Consider the following 15,291-nt stretch of genomic DNA (forward strand, 5'->3'; position numbering starts at 1 on the left):
CATTCTTGAAATATCGCTTGCCAGTTGCAAGCACACGGGCTGCCTGATGTCGCCGCCGCAGGTGCCTGACCACGGCTCCATCAACTGGAACCAGCAGCGGGGCGCGGGGGCGAAGGCCATCTACGGCTGCATCGACGGCTACAAGTAAGTCTTCTTAAAAGTTCTCTGATTTCCTTCTGACTGGGGATACGCCTTCGTTGGTTTTCAGTATATCTTGTTATCTTTCTGTTTTATGTTTAGTGGTGTTTATGTTTCTGAATGATTTTTTTTTTTTTCTTTCTCTTTCTTTCTTTGCTGATGCTGATTTTTTTGTCTGTATTTATATGTATCATCATGACAGAGGCGAAATTCTTTGGTTATTTAAATGTGGCGAGAATGTCCGTAGAGTGAATGTGTCCTTCACACTCCTGTTTGTTTATATATTCATTTTTATCACTGTCATATAAATGTTTGTTTGTTTATATATTCATCTTTATCACTGTCATAGAAATGAACAAACATCAAAGATTCCATCATAATCATGAAAAGAATAAGAAAAAAAAACAGTATAATACATGTAATACATAATAAAATACATATTGAACAATGGTTATCATCCCCTAGTTCTGTACAACACACAGCCTTACATATCCACTCTCCTCGACCAGATCTGACAACGGCTACTACCCTCAAGTGGAGTGCGTGAACAAAACCTGGGTTGGCTTCCCGAGCGAGTGGCGCTGCATCCGGAACGACGCCCCGCTCAAGGAGATTGTGTTGCCGAAGGACGAGACGGAGCTCAACTATTTCTTCGTGGTGACGATCCCCTCCGTGGGCGGTGAGGAATCTCTTTTTGGCAGCGCATTTTGTTTGTTTGTTCAGTTTGTTCGTTTACATAGTTTTTTTTCACGGTTTTGTTAGTTTCGTTATCATTGCAATAAATTTGCGATTAAATTCATGATCATACGTCCTTACTTTTTATTATCACTATTCTCAGCCTGCTTGATTTAACTATGTAAGTAATGTAATATTGATCTTTCACATCAAAGCTAAAACATCTTGCTTTAAACGTCTATTATTCACTTGGCTTTTGTAAATCAATTCCTTTGCATATTTGTTTTGAATGAATGATAAATTTTGAATAAATATAACCTAAGTTTTACCAACTAACTAATTAAAAACTGATATTGACACCTTACACAGTAATACTCCTTGTAGAATTCATTCCCAGCCCGAATTATCTGAATCCCTAAGAACATTCATGATGATATTAAATATTAATCACCCCTTGTTCATTTCCCCTATTTATCCTTCTGTCTCTTGTCTCCCCCCCCCCCCCCCATCTCTGTCTCTAACCCCCACTGTCTTTTATCAAGGCTTGGTGCTCGTAATCATCTTCTGCTTGTGCTGCACAAGGACCGACTCGCCCCTCTTCAACATCTGCAGCACGAAGGTCAGCAAGCACTACTCGAAGGCGTAAGGTGGCTAGAACCAAGTGAGACCACGGACCAAAAAAACAAAAAGAAATGAAAAAAAAGGAATAAAATAAAAAAAAACAGAAAAGGTAAAGATAGGGGTGGGGTGGGGTGGGGTTGGGGTTGCGGTTGCATTGCATTGCATTGCATAAACGGTACAGACGAATAGGAACTTACACGAACGGCAGAATCTGGCTGTTATTGTTTAAGTTCTCGTGTTTATGTCCATTTACCAAGGAGGTAATTGAAGCATGTTGCCTTTTTGATAAATTTGGACTCTAAACAAATTACGCGTGGAAAGACAAATCCCCTGTATCGCTGAAATTCTATTTATTCAAAAAAATATTCCTGCAACTTTACTTTAAGGGTCTTTCCACTCCAGCGGGTATGATCGGCGGGTTCCAGAAAGATGACGTCACAGGCGAGAAAACAATAGGAAAACTACTTTAATGAATACTCATTGCCTGTAACTTCATCTCTACAAGTGCCCGCCAATCACGACTGCTCACGTCGATTGGTTCTATGAGACGAGCTTGTGTTAAAAAAAGCGAGGTTTAGTTAACCCTGACAGCACAATTTGCCACGAACATGAGTGAACATTTCTCCACGGCTTTTCTCACCACCCTATTCTGTCACACACGGTGGATTCACCGATTGTGCCTTAACAAAAAACTGAAAAAAAAGCTCATTGGAATATCTGTGATTTCGATGAACATAAATGGTTACATTTGGGAAACAAATTTTGTAGTACATGTAGGAAGGTTCACCTTGTCCTTTGCCTTAGAGTTTCCCTAAGAGACGTATAGAAAGTTTGAAGTCTTTCATTTTCAAAATGCAGAGGGTTCTGATTCTTTTTTGTGGCAAGTCTGTGTGAATTAGCCTTTTCTGGTTACATTGTGTGGAATCGCCAGTTTCATAAAAATGTATTGGTAATAAATGTTTAGGCTAAATATACACCCAGTTACTGGTTTGTTTGTTTTCCAAGCCTAATTCTTTCCAGTTTGGGCGATTTAAAACAAGTAACATGTTATACACATTTATTCCATGTAGCATCTCACAAAATATATAAAGAAGTCTTATAAACAAGCTACACAGTATTTGTGTCATTCATAAATGACAGAACATCACGGACTATCCCAAAATGCCTACAAAAGTTAACTATTGAAAAATAATTATCACAAAACATAAGTTTTTGTATACGACTCCAGCACAAACACACACACACGCACACACTTGTGACATCACGCTGGAATTTGTGATCAATATATACACAATTCTACACGGGCTACTTTCCTCTTCCAAGTTATCGTGACGGTAACTTTATTGTACATTCAGCACTTATAACATGTATTAATGATGTTCTACTCCTACAAAAGTCAATTTTATCCTTGCCTCAAAGAGCCATCAGGTGTATATATATATATACATGTGAAATTTGTGATGGAACTTGCAAGAAAGATTCCACATCCGTATACAGGTGTATTAGAATGAAGTAAGAAGTCACAATTCAGTTTTAATTACTAGCAGCCCGTTAGAAGGAATAAAACCAGTGAAAAAAATCACTTACAACAATACAAGAGGCAAAACAAGACAGATGTGATCAAGGAACAAGACCTGGAACTGTTCACAGTACCAGTCTATCACTGTGAGAAATATAAAAAGTTTCGATACATATCATCTTGCTCAAAGATGCACACATCGGTAAAAAATGAAAGACACTAACAGAACCTGCTACTTTGCCACCTGTCACATGCCCCTGACAACTCAGCTCTTGACAGATTTTTCTTGGGCATCAAGCTCCTGGTACCGGTGGAACATCATCTTCTTGACACAATCCTTGTAGCTGTCTCCGACCACGCTGTAGGTGCTGCCCTGCATCCCGAGGCCAGCAGTGGCCACCCTTCTCTCCGTCTCGATAATGGATGTCCGGCCCTGGTTCGCCTTGCCCAGCCCCTGCCCATCGGTCCAGCCCATTTTCTTCAGCAGCTTGTTTCCGATGTTGTCGCTGCCAATGCCCTGTTTGGTTGGTTCTTCATACTTGGTAGCCTCGACCTCTTCCCGGGCGGCCATGTAACGTTCCTGGAGGAGGCAGCTTCGCGTTAAATAATAAAATCATCCATTCATAACTAAGTTTTTCCTTGCTATAATCAGTACAGAAGCATTCTTCACCACTGTATAATTCACAGAAATATCAGAAATATCAGTCAAATATATAAGATCGCTTCCAAGTGAAACATGCATAAACAAAATTAATAATGGTAATTCCTAACTTATTCTTTACTCCTAATTCAAAGGCCAAAAATGTAAAGCCTTTGATCAAAATGAGTGATTGATATCTTATCCAACCCCTCATCACCATCCAATAAGTAAGAATTACTCAAGAAAACATTTGTCCATTATGAACCTTGAGTTTGTTAGGCGCAGGTACACTCGGCTCCCCATATTTCTGCCGCCTCTCCTTGGCTCGGTCTCTGTACTGGGCCGCAGTCATTCCACCAAGTCCACCTGCGCCATCACCCGACCCTCTTGACTTTCTCATGGTCTCCAGGTTGGTTTTGTGCAGGTCTGAGAGCTGAACATGCCTGCAAAATAAAATCAATGACTTGTAGAAACACATCTTTCTCTTATGAACATAGGACCCTCAAAACTGGATAACTGACTTGCAATAAGAGACAAAGAACAAGGAAACTGTGCTCCACAACACCTTTGCCCTCTAGTCTTCCTTACCTGCCCAGAGCCTCTTTGTTGGGGAACTGTCTCTTGCACAGTAGACAAGCCATTTTAGTGTAGTCAACCAGTTTCTCTTCTAGTCTCTCCTCTCCACCCATGCCCCCTAGGCCAGCCCCAGACTCCTCTTCACTGTCACTGCCCTCTCCTCCATATGCTGCCACAAGGCCTGATTTCTTCATACTTGCCAGAACCTGGTGAAACATTTTCTTTGAGAATACTTCTAAGCTGCAAGTATTAGTGTTCACTCAAGAATTTAATGTGTCTGACAAAGGTCCTGCTTAAAATCAAACTTACTGGTGCCGAATCCTTCTTCATGTGCATCTGGAAGACCTGAGATTGCTTCTCAACAAGTGAAGCACGGTCTCTTCGTTCCAAAAGCACGGCAAAGGCAGCATCTGCAGCCCCCGTTCCACTTCCTTCACGGGAACCTCCAGCAGGTTCCGCTGTGGCAGCCTTCCCTGTTACGGCACTTTCATTCCTTTTATTCTGAGCCTTAGCCCACCTTTCCATATCTTTTGCAATCTTCTTTGCAACTTTAACCTGAAAACACATCAATATTCAGAATTTAGTAAAACCCTTGAGCCATGCCAACAGTGATAACACCACCTCTACAATCACAAAATGTCTCCAAGAGTGTTCACCAACCTTGTCTTGCTTATCCTTCTCCTTCTCTTTCTTATCCCCCTTCTTGCCCTCGTGGCCATCCTCCCCAACAGGCGCTGGGAGGTAAGTGGACTTCTCTGCATCCCAGTAGAGATACTGGCCACTCTCAGCATTGTAGTAGTATTGGCTGCTGGCGTCATAGTACAGTGTGGTGGAAGGATCATAATAGTAACCTGAGGTTTCATCATACTGGTATGTACTGACATCAGGAGGAGCTGAAAATTGAAAAAATATGTATATAATAAATAACAATAAAAATAAATACATACATAAATAAAAGTGTTCATTTGCCATCCCTTTTCCTTGTCCTCTTTCCAATTACCCTTCTGGACTGAACACTTCAGCCATCCACACGGCTCATTCCAACTTACGGTAAGTGGGGTATTCTCCAGTTTGAAGCTGAACTCCGTCATAATTGGCAGAGCCGGGCGTAGTTTGTGTCACTGTCTGGTCAGAGGTTGTTGGTGCCGTTGTGGCAGGAGTGCTGTAGGTGCTCTGTGCTGCTGCCGCTGCAACTGCCGCTGCACCGCTTGTGGAGGTGTTTGCTGCCGACTTTTGCTGCATTGCTTGAAGTGCAGACTGTGCAACTGCAGCAGCAGCATTGACTGAATCAGACTGATTTGAACTGCCTTGTTGTTGTTGATTCTGCTGATAGGCCTGCAAAAAGAATAACAGCAATTCAAAAGGCTGTTGCATCTAACTTATGTTTACACACACAATTAAATTTCCTTCTTGATCCTTTGTAAGAAACCTAGTTCCAAAGTCCTAAGTACCTGTGCCTGCTGTTGGTAGTACATGGTGTAATACTGGACATAGGATGCATGCTCCTCTGGGGTTTGGGCATACAAAGAGGCACTATACTCTGCTAGCTGTTTGATGTCAGCACCTGCAGTATACTCTGCAGGCTGATGGTACTGCTGTTGTTGCTGCTGCTGTGCTGACCAATTATTACCTGAAATGATATCAAGATTACCTTCCATATGAAATATTAAAGTCATATTATACAAGTAGTCTTAGTTATTGAATCTTTTGTGATTAAGAACATCACTGGCTGGGGAAATATTGGAAAAAAACAAGAGTGGGGAAGTCATTACCATTGCCATTATTTGGGTTCAGTTTGCAGTAGGATATGGTGACCTGTAATGGAGATTAAAAAATCAGCATCAATTCATACTTGCAGGAAAAATAGATTTGATAGCAACAGGACATAAATCATGATCTATAATTTAGGATACATTACCTGCTTGCCATCAATAGTGGGAGGTGCATGAGCAAGCTTATTGTGCAACTGCATCGAGTCTAAAACAGAATTCAGCTCAATGTAGCACACCCCTCGAGAGGTGTTGGTGAGGGGGTCCCTCCCTATTCGCACAGATCTTATGGGCAGGTCACTTCCCACATGCTGGATGCCCTGAAGAACACTCTCTTCTGTACTTAGGACATCCAGTCCTCGCAGGAGCAAGGCTGAAAAGGAAAGAAAGTATAAATCCTACCTTCATCACATCCTTACAAGAGCTTGCATTTCATTACCCCTGCTTGTTAATGGATTTGTCTGCTTAGTAATTACCTTTTCCACCAAATGCTAGTCAGGGTACTTACTATTGGTTGGGTAGGTACACACTTCGTCACTGCCTTCTTCACCAGCCTCTGACTCGTGCCGTGGGGCCGAGCACTTGAAGCAGGAATCACGACGCTTGAAGTTATGAGCACCACACTGAGTAAAGAAATAAAGGGAGAAATGAGAGCTATACTACTTACATAAAATCAAAAGCTCAAATACAAATTATGTATTAGAATCTTATAAAAAAAGATCATTATATTTTCCAAAGAAATTTTGTGTTTGTCAAAAGAGAGGTCTCTTACCCTGATACAAAACCAGTCTTGTGATGCTTTAGACTGCCGCTCGGAGGATTCCTTGGGGATGGAATACTGCAAAGTTGCTCTGTACACATCTTGCAGGATAAGTACACCCTGCAAAAAATACCCACAAACACATTAGAAAATGGCCTTGTGCAAAATTTTAAGGTCTTACATGAGCTGCAACTTTTGGACTCCAGTTCAGCCTCGAATGAGCCAGGACAAGAGCTAATCCTACAGGTAGTCTGCCTTCAGGTCAACCTAGAATCTGTTCTCTGACTATCAATGATGTGAAAAACTAGCAGTGAGGGCAGGGCAGGGGAGGGAAGGTTTGAGCATTACACCTGTGTAAAAGCTCTTCCCTGAAATCCCAAGAATGGCAGTACTGGGCAAAAGTCGCACGTCTCAACCTACAGAGGAAGGAGTGCCAACACCCTGGCTGGAGGAGAACCGTGGTGCCGAGACTTTGTTGTTGTGGATGTTCGGGTGAGCACGTTTACTGTAGTGGTTGTTGTTGCTGATGCTGTTAAAAGCAGAGGGTCCCGCAGGGTAGCCCTTATCAGACTTGCTCCTTGGATTTTTTCACCTTTCATTGGGAATGGATTTACAGTGGCAACTATTTCACTGACTGTCGCAAGCATGCATCCTTGAATGTGCTCTCAGGGTACTCCAGAGGTAAAGCAGTGGGATATACTAAGACCACCTCTTGGATGCAAGAATCATACACTAATGGAAAGCAGGAAAGGATGCACTATCTGACACAAATAGGGGAAGGTAAATACTGCATATATATGTAGAGAAATAGATATATATATATGTACATAACACTTAAGCATTTCCTCTTTAAATCAAATCCAACAACATGAGTCTAGGGAGCTTTAGTTACCCCATGGCAGAGGTGGCCTTCATTATGTATATCCCTGGCCATGCTCTAAGTGTTAATAAGCCACTGCCTTAGACAGCTGAGCAAAAAATCTAGTCTTAGGTTCACTGAATCCTAGGTCAGCTTAAACTACTAATGTGTTCACAATCACCCTTTAACATTCATACCATGAATAAAGGAAGGTCATGCTTACATAAATACAGTATCAAGGAACAAAAATGAGCAAGCGTAACTTTTTAAAAAATATATAAAAAAATTAATGGAAAAAAACTCAGAAAAAAAATATATTGTGCACTCCAAGTGATGTAAGACTGAGGTTTTAAATACAAGTAAAGGATGAGGGGCCATACTCTCATAACGCACATGTACAATAACTGGTCAAGGTCTAACATTAATAGTTCCTCACAGAAAGTGACAAGTTATCTGACTCAACATTGGAAGCAAAATTACAAGAGGAACATAATGGCTATGATGGTATTGAGGAAGAGGTAAACCCAGTGTTACTGGCAGAGTTGGCTGGGCCGTGACCCCTTGGCCGCGGCCAGGGGGTCCAGAGGCCCTGCCGGGGGAACTGCCGGGGGCCGGGCCGGGCCGGCGGGGATTCACCGCGATACCTGTTTGGCTTCCATCCACCGTGTGGCGTCATGTACCGTCGTAAACTCCACGAAGGCAAAGCCTCTTGATGCACCTAGACGCAAGAACACACACAAGCAAGTGTTAATAAATGATGTTCTTAAAGAAGGCGTGAGGGACACTCAACGTGGCACCCTCAAATGGCCGTGAGTTGGCCCTGTGGCCACGTCCAGCCACTCCATGCTCACCTCGCTGGCTCTGCTACCATTTAACAACAATTTACATGGCCTCTTCCAAGTCACAGGGGCCACAAAAAAAACCAACACATGTAATAAATACTGCATTGGTTGAAAATATTTTAATAAACTCTCATCCAGCACAATGATACACAATACTCCTGTGACATCATGCTCAATCACAACAGTTGATGCCTCAGCCATACCAGTCAATGCAAATGCTCCCACTCATTCACAAGCACACAGTCACATATGAGCCCTCTAGGTGTTCAGGGACAGTTGCTTGCCCCCTACAGCTGCATCTCCGGTTCAATCTTACAAGGGGTGAAGGTACAGAGTGTAAGTAAACATTTATATAAACACATCACAAACTGGATTTAAGGTTAAATGCTTCTCTTTACATATTCCTTTTTCCAAATTTTGTTGAAATTTATGCACAGAGCTGGCATGCTTAAAAAATACATGTATTGTAAATCAACTAAATTTATTAATTATACTTTCACAATATAATATTCACCATTACTGAATACCAAAAGTCAAATTCCTTAAGCAAGTACTAACAAAACATTATGAGCAGCAATGTTATGTCCTATTCATTATTGTCTAGGTACTCACACCTTTAGAAGAAGAGGAATAAAATGATAATAATAATGATTAAAAAAAAAAAAGTTGACAACACTGCTGATCTGCTGACCAAGTGTAGTCGCCTGGAAAAGTTTTTGGATTTAGTGCGCGCACATCTACAAACTCTGCTTTTCTCCCGTCCTTGTATACTCTTCTATGTTTCCAATAACATCTCTCTCTCTCTTTCTCTCTTTTATGACCTTGCGAACGTATGTGTGCGTGAGACCCTGTGACCTGGGTACCCCTTTCAGCCAGCGAGATTAGCACGCGTGGACAGGAAAGAACATGGATAACAGAAAATTGGGAACTAAAACATAAAAACTGAGGATTCTGGGAGTTTTAAGGCCCATGGGAATGTTTATTACCTGACTCCTTTTTCCTGACGAGGCGGATATCCTTTGGCATAAGGTTGCATGCTAGGATGTCTGCCCGAATCTAAGGAGGGGGGAAGAAGAACGCAAATTTAGAGAAGAAACAAAAATAAAAAATACTATGATTAATATCACAAAATACTCAATAAATCTAGAATTGCATAAAAAAAAAAATAAATAAATAAATAATAATAATAATACAGCAAGGAATTAAAACCTCATAAAACCTGTAAAATATTTGGGTGTTAAGACTTACATCATTCTCTGTGATGTGTTGTGCAAGTCCCCTGACCATGATAGTGTTGTTAGGCGGCTGTGACTTATAATCTGTCCTTTCATCTTCATAACTGAAATAAAGGAAAAGGAAAAGCATGACAAATGTGAAAGAAATAGACTAGAAATTCTGGGCTATTTACAGGCAATAGACTTTTTGGGGAAGAAGAATACCATTATCTACTTCACTGATGCTCTCTCTTATTTCACTAATATCAGGTATAATTTCAGGAGGAATATTAGAGGAGCTAACAAAAAAATCATGAAGAGCAAGATGAAAAAGCATCAGCAAAAAAAATAAAGAAAGAAAGAAAGAATAATACTCTAGAACTCACTTATCTCTGTCCCTGTCATAGTCCCTGTAGTCACGGTGATCTCTGTCCCTGCGAGGGCTGCGGTCGCGATCTTCATCCCTCCAGCGGTCCCTGTCCCTATCACGGTCCCTGTCCCTGTCTCGGTCCCTGTCACGGTCCCGATCCCTGTCCCTGTCCCTATCTCTGCGATCCCTATCTCTATCCCTGCGGTCCCTGTCCCTGTCCCTGTCCCTGTCTCTACGGCGATCCTCTCTGTCGCGCCGCTCACGATGCCTGGGCGGATCTGGCTCATAGGCTGGGGCTGCATACCCATCGTACGGGTCAATGGCACTCCGGCCATGGCCATGCCCGTGCCCATGGCCATGCCCGTGTCCGCGCCCACCTCCTGGCGCTGGTGCCGGGGCAATGTATGCTCCCTGGGGATGGGGAGGAGCGAGAAAAGTTGCATGAGGACAAGCTTCTCTTAAACTTATGCCATGTTCAGCTGATAATTTTTCTCTCTATAAGTGGAAACAAAAAAAAAATTTAAGCTAACATAAGCAGTTCAATATTAATGTGGCTGGAACTGTCACAAGTAACCAGATCTATTATAGGCATGACATTCAAAAAAATCAAAATCAATCTATTGTATAAACAAAAACAAGTGACCAGAGATACATACGCTGACCTGCGCAACATACTGCGGATATTGCGCATAGGCGGCAGCCTCTAGACTGCCGTACGCCGCAGCTGCGGTGTACATGTGTTGTTGGGCGGCCATGGCATTAATCATCTCTGTGAGGCCAAGTCCCTGCCCTTGGAGCTGCAGGAGAGAGAGAACAAGAGAAATAGTAACATTCACAAACAAACTCTACACTAGTATAAGTATTGCATTATACAAGTAAAGCACTTGGGTCTATATGGTCAGTTTTTATTTCGCTCTAATTCACAGGTTTACTGCCGTTCTTGACGTTTACATTTGTATCTCCATTTCGGTCCCTCCCATAAACGAGGGCAATGTTTACCTCCATCCTCCAGAGCTGGTGAACGTGAGGTCTGAAAGCCACAGAAAAAGGTTAGTGGGTTCATTTTCAGTCAGTGTTGCTTTATAAACCTAATATATATATATATTATATATATATTATAAATATATATATATACACATTATGCATAATTATACACACATATTATATATATAGATAAAGATATATAGACAAGTCAGGTATAATACTTTCATTATAAATCCAAGTGAAATAAGAGACTTTTATCATCATCTTAAAAATATATTATAAGACTTTCAAAGAAATCATTTGACAAGTATACCGCATTATACGAAAGGAGGGAAAGAAGCAAGGGGAAAAAAGAAGAGAAAGAGATATTCCCCCCAAATAAAGGCTTAACACTGTTTACATTGGTGCTTAACAAATTACCTGAACGGTTTGATAGCAAGAACACAATAACTTATGCATAGTGAGTAGGATCAAATACTGATTTTTAATGACCATACAATACAAATACTTTTCTCATTATCATCAAAATTACAAAACTATATACTTATACCATACTAATTCAAAGAATAAAAATACAAATACTTTAGAAAATATGTAAAATTTGTAAAAAAAAAAAAAAATTCACCCACATTAACATATCAACATCATAGTTATATCTTATCAATATGGTATGGAAGGTTTCTGGGGTTAGTTTCCCTGGTCAGGAGTGTAAAAATTGCCGGCTAAGTCATTACTCTCTCTGGAGTTGCTGACGATGCATGGCAAAGTGCCAAAATTTTTAAAGCTTTTAAAGTTAATACTTGCCCTCTCAATTAGTCTCACATCTCCAAGTAAAAATATCAATACAATATGCTTTTCCTTGCGGGTGACAATACAAATACAGGTACAACTCCTCTGAACCTACATCTAAATATGATTCAGTTGCATTGCTAAAGATGACCACACCGGCCTAGAGAAAAACTTGATGATGGTGTTGTAGGCAATGAAAAACACATTGATATCAAAACTAATCTGCAAAAGCTAACGGAGTTCCCAAGAGCCTCCCGCAACAAACTTCAGCCTTCCCTCTCCTCACATTCTACAAGTCAACGTTCATGGCGCACAATACCGATATTCCAGCTGCAGAGGTTCAATGGGGTCCTCACTATATGACCACCCTTCCCTTCACCCTTAAGGTAAAGCCAACTTGTACAGTGTACAGAATAATGAACTGAAGAAGTCGGGCAGAAACATGGTGACTGCCCGACCATGGGCAAATAATGTTCATGGAGAGAAACATGGTGACTGGCATGGGTATAGGTTCATGGAGAGACAGAGTCCAGGGGCCATGCCTCCAGCTAGGGGGTCTCCAGCTTGGGAAATACAGCGATTGGGAATGAGTTCACAGGGTGTGTGTTCAGGGAGGGTTGATTTCTTGCTTGCACAACAGCTTGACAAAAACTCTTTCTTATGGAACAACCCTCAGTTGTTTAGCGCTTGCATTTGACTTGAGTGATGTAACTTGTATGGCAATATTGATAAATTGTACAAGCTTTGGCTTTGCTCTGTATTATTAGGAATAATTCGCAGGACTTGCGCACAGTAAAATGGAAAAAAAAAACAACATTGCTTTAAATCATATCTGTTGAAACTACTACAATTGCAGTCTACAATTCTGTCATTTAATCTGAGATTACCTTTGCCTCGATGATGCACAATACATATGCATTAAATAATGACTGAAAAGAAGCAACTTTAAATATGAAAATACACTAAGTTTCCTGATGATCCTACCGAATTTATGCAATAAAATTTAATTGTTGCTCAAACAGTAAAGGTACTTTAATGATTGACTGCATTTACAAACCATTGGGGGAAAAAAAAAAAAAAAAATCAGTAATTGTGTGTCAAGCTATGTTTGCGGTCAATATGGCTGTCGTCACACTATAATAACTTTCAACACATCAGAGTAATGGTTTACAAACCTTAGTGATAATTGACATCAAGGAGACGGCTCAATATTCACACTTGCCACAATGAGTAAGGTAGTGTGGGGCAGACACACTGATTTGCATATTATAAGAAATATATTTTTTCCTCTAACTACACAGTATTATTATCGAACTAATGCTGTACTGTCATATCTTTACAGGCAGAAAAAAGTCTCCTTCACGTAACTTTATGAGGATTTTATCAAAAAAGGAAAATAAGTGATTCCAATGAACGAAAAATGTAAGATTGGGATCACTGTTATGTTTACTAAAGCAGAGCCGAGGATATCGGATGGGGATTTTTAAAATACTGAAATACTCAAGAGTCAAACAACTTCATATTCTATTTGCATCTGTTTTTTCTTTAAAAAAAAGTGGTTGGTTGAAACTTCACTGTCTTCATCTTTGTTTAGGTTTTTCTTTCTCACACTTCCTATGACTTTTCAAAATGCCTGTTATGAACAAAGATGTCAAGGACCCCTCACCCCACCGAGCGGGACTTCGGTCAATATGTAGAAGAGGGTAGTGGGTTACTTTCGAAACAATTGATACTTTTCTGCATAAAGATCCACTGCTTTCAACGATTCTAGGCATTGTTCCTTGTGCAAATGAATCATTGAGGAGAAATGATCACCATCTCCATCTCCAATCTTGATTTGATAGTCCCGACAGCAGGAGGGGGCATGAAGTATATCAGGGAAATTATGGGGTAATACAGGCTGAAATAGAATGAATACAGAACAAAAAAGCGTAAAAACACCATAAAAAAAACTATGAAAATCACACTGTGAAACTCTACAGACACGCCCGCCTTCTTTGAAAGTCTACTGACCGACACACCCACTTTCTAAAAGCTCTATGGGAACAAAACCCATCATTCGGTAAAAATCTACAGGATCTTCACATAATCCAGATCCCCTGTGCTAATCGTACCATGCGTCCTAACCAATAAACCAACCTAACCTAACCCTGTGGGATTTATACACTACAATCTTTTTATTCTTTATATGGACCCCTGTGGTAGCATATGCGCCTAACCAGAGGGCTACGCTTAAATATGGAAAAGCAGACCCTGATAATTACCAAAATATCCTTTTGGCAAGTGTGTAGTAGTACATGAAGTACTTGGCATATCACACTAACGAGTTAAGCGGTCAGTCTAGAATTCACCTCAATGTAAACAAGATGGTCGACTTGGCCAAAATTGGGGATCTTCTCTTTTCTTTTGCGTAGAGCACCCTTGGGAAGCATTTGCACACACATTGCCATAGAAGAACTTTGGCTTGGTTTGTATTGTTCTATCATTTCATTTCGTTTAATTAACCAACTCTGCCACTACCTCATACTACATATAGTGCAGGACTTCTGCCCCCGGAAAATGACCTATGAATTATCCATTAAGTTTTTGTAGGCCTATACTGCACCTCTACCTTAAGCTTTTCCACAATTCCCTTATTATTAGTTTGAGAAGGAAATGCCATAGAAGAAAAGGGTCTTAGAATATTGCGTTCTGTCATAAGGCGAGGTCAGATTCATCATTTCTTCAGGCGTCACTTCCAATAAAAAAAAAAATATCCTGGATTTAAATCCTCAATCTAAAATGGTTAGTAGGTTGTAAGTATTCCCTCTATTCCCGTTTTGCATTTGCTTTCTTTTCTCCACCTTTAGTTTCCCAGAAATAAATATTCGCTCGACTTACGTATTTTCTTGAAGATCTTAGGGTGGACTTATAGGCCTATACATATTTTATGAAAAAAAGTACTTCGAATTTTGCAGAATCAATTAATGCTTTAAGGAATTAATAATAAAAGGCCCCCGGAACGCACAAACAAGGAATAGGAAAGCCGATCAAAATTCGACGAAAAGGAGTTGGAATGAAATTGTCGAAGCCGTGGTGGTCTGCTGCCAAGCCACCCCGTGTTCTCTTATTTTCCTCTCTTCCCCCCTTTTTCTCGCCAATTAAGCCGCCTCCAAACCTGCCCTGGATGATAACACCCCCGTCGAATTTACTTACGTCGTTATTAGTTGTGTTTGCTGGCGGGAAACGAGAAATAAAGGGTGAGCTTCTGCGATTTCCACAAAATGGCGAACGAAGCTGGGCTGAAGATGGTGTCCCAATGCGTGCGCGAGGAGATAGCCCGCGAGTTTGCTTGGGTTTGTCTCTTAATGATATACCGGGAGGAGCCAGGGTCGAAAGATACTTGTAGAAAGGATCGTAGAATTTTATATTTTTAGGAACTGTTTCTTAGGGATAATTCAAGGAGAAACCCCATCGAAAAATAATTGATAATGATGAAAACGACGACGGATTGCCGCGAACGGATCCGAACGAAGTGTGGCGAACGGCTTGGATT

The 15,291-nt window shown here is 40.8% G+C and overlaps 2 protein-coding genes across 2 annotated transcripts in view; one reads left to right on the forward strand and one right to left on the reverse strand.

Annotated features, from left to right (window-relative positions):
- LOC125041931 overlaps positions 1 to 2,422 on the forward strand; it is a 3,624-nt gene extending 1,202 nt beyond the window's left edge. The window contains exons 2-4 of the mRNA XM_047637342.1: positions 25 to 144; positions 648 to 817; positions 1,356 to 2,422. Of these exons, the coding sequence (XP_047493298.1) occupies positions 25 to 144; positions 648 to 817; positions 1,356 to 1,459 (394 nt within the window). The 3' untranslated portion in view covers positions 1,460 to 2,422. The remainder of the gene's footprint in view (positions 1 to 24; positions 145 to 647; positions 818 to 1,355) is intronic.
- Positions 2,423 to 2,477: 55 nt separating this feature from the next.
- On the reverse strand, positions 2,478 to 15,083 carry LOC125041924 (RNA-binding protein 5-like). The gene is made up of 18 exons (XM_047637329.1): positions 14,952 to 15,083; positions 10,935 to 11,013; positions 10,640 to 10,780; positions 10,000 to 10,478; positions 9,648 to 9,738; positions 9,386 to 9,455; positions 8,202 to 8,275; positions 6,711 to 6,818; positions 6,447 to 6,561; positions 6,088 to 6,311; positions 5,942 to 5,984; positions 5,621 to 5,799; positions 5,219 to 5,504; positions 4,830 to 5,062; positions 4,479 to 4,724; positions 4,182 to 4,375; positions 3,859 to 4,036; positions 2,478 to 3,533 (listed from the first exon to the last, which is right to left on the reverse strand). The coding sequence occupies exons 2-18, from the start codon at positions 10,986 to 10,988 to the stop codon at positions 3,219 to 3,221; spliced, it is 3,030 nt and encodes a 1,009-aa protein (XP_047493285.1). The 5' UTR covers positions 10,989 to 11,013; positions 14,952 to 15,083; the 3' UTR covers positions 2,478 to 3,218.
- Positions 15,084 to 15,291: the final 208 nt, after the last annotated feature.

Source organism: Penaeus chinensis, chromosome 3, assembly GCF_019202785.1.
Source record: "Penaeus chinensis breed Huanghai No. 1 chromosome 3, ASM1920278v2, whole genome shotgun sequence".
NCBI lineage: Eukaryota > Metazoa > Arthropoda > Malacostraca > Decapoda > Penaeidae > Penaeus > Penaeus chinensis.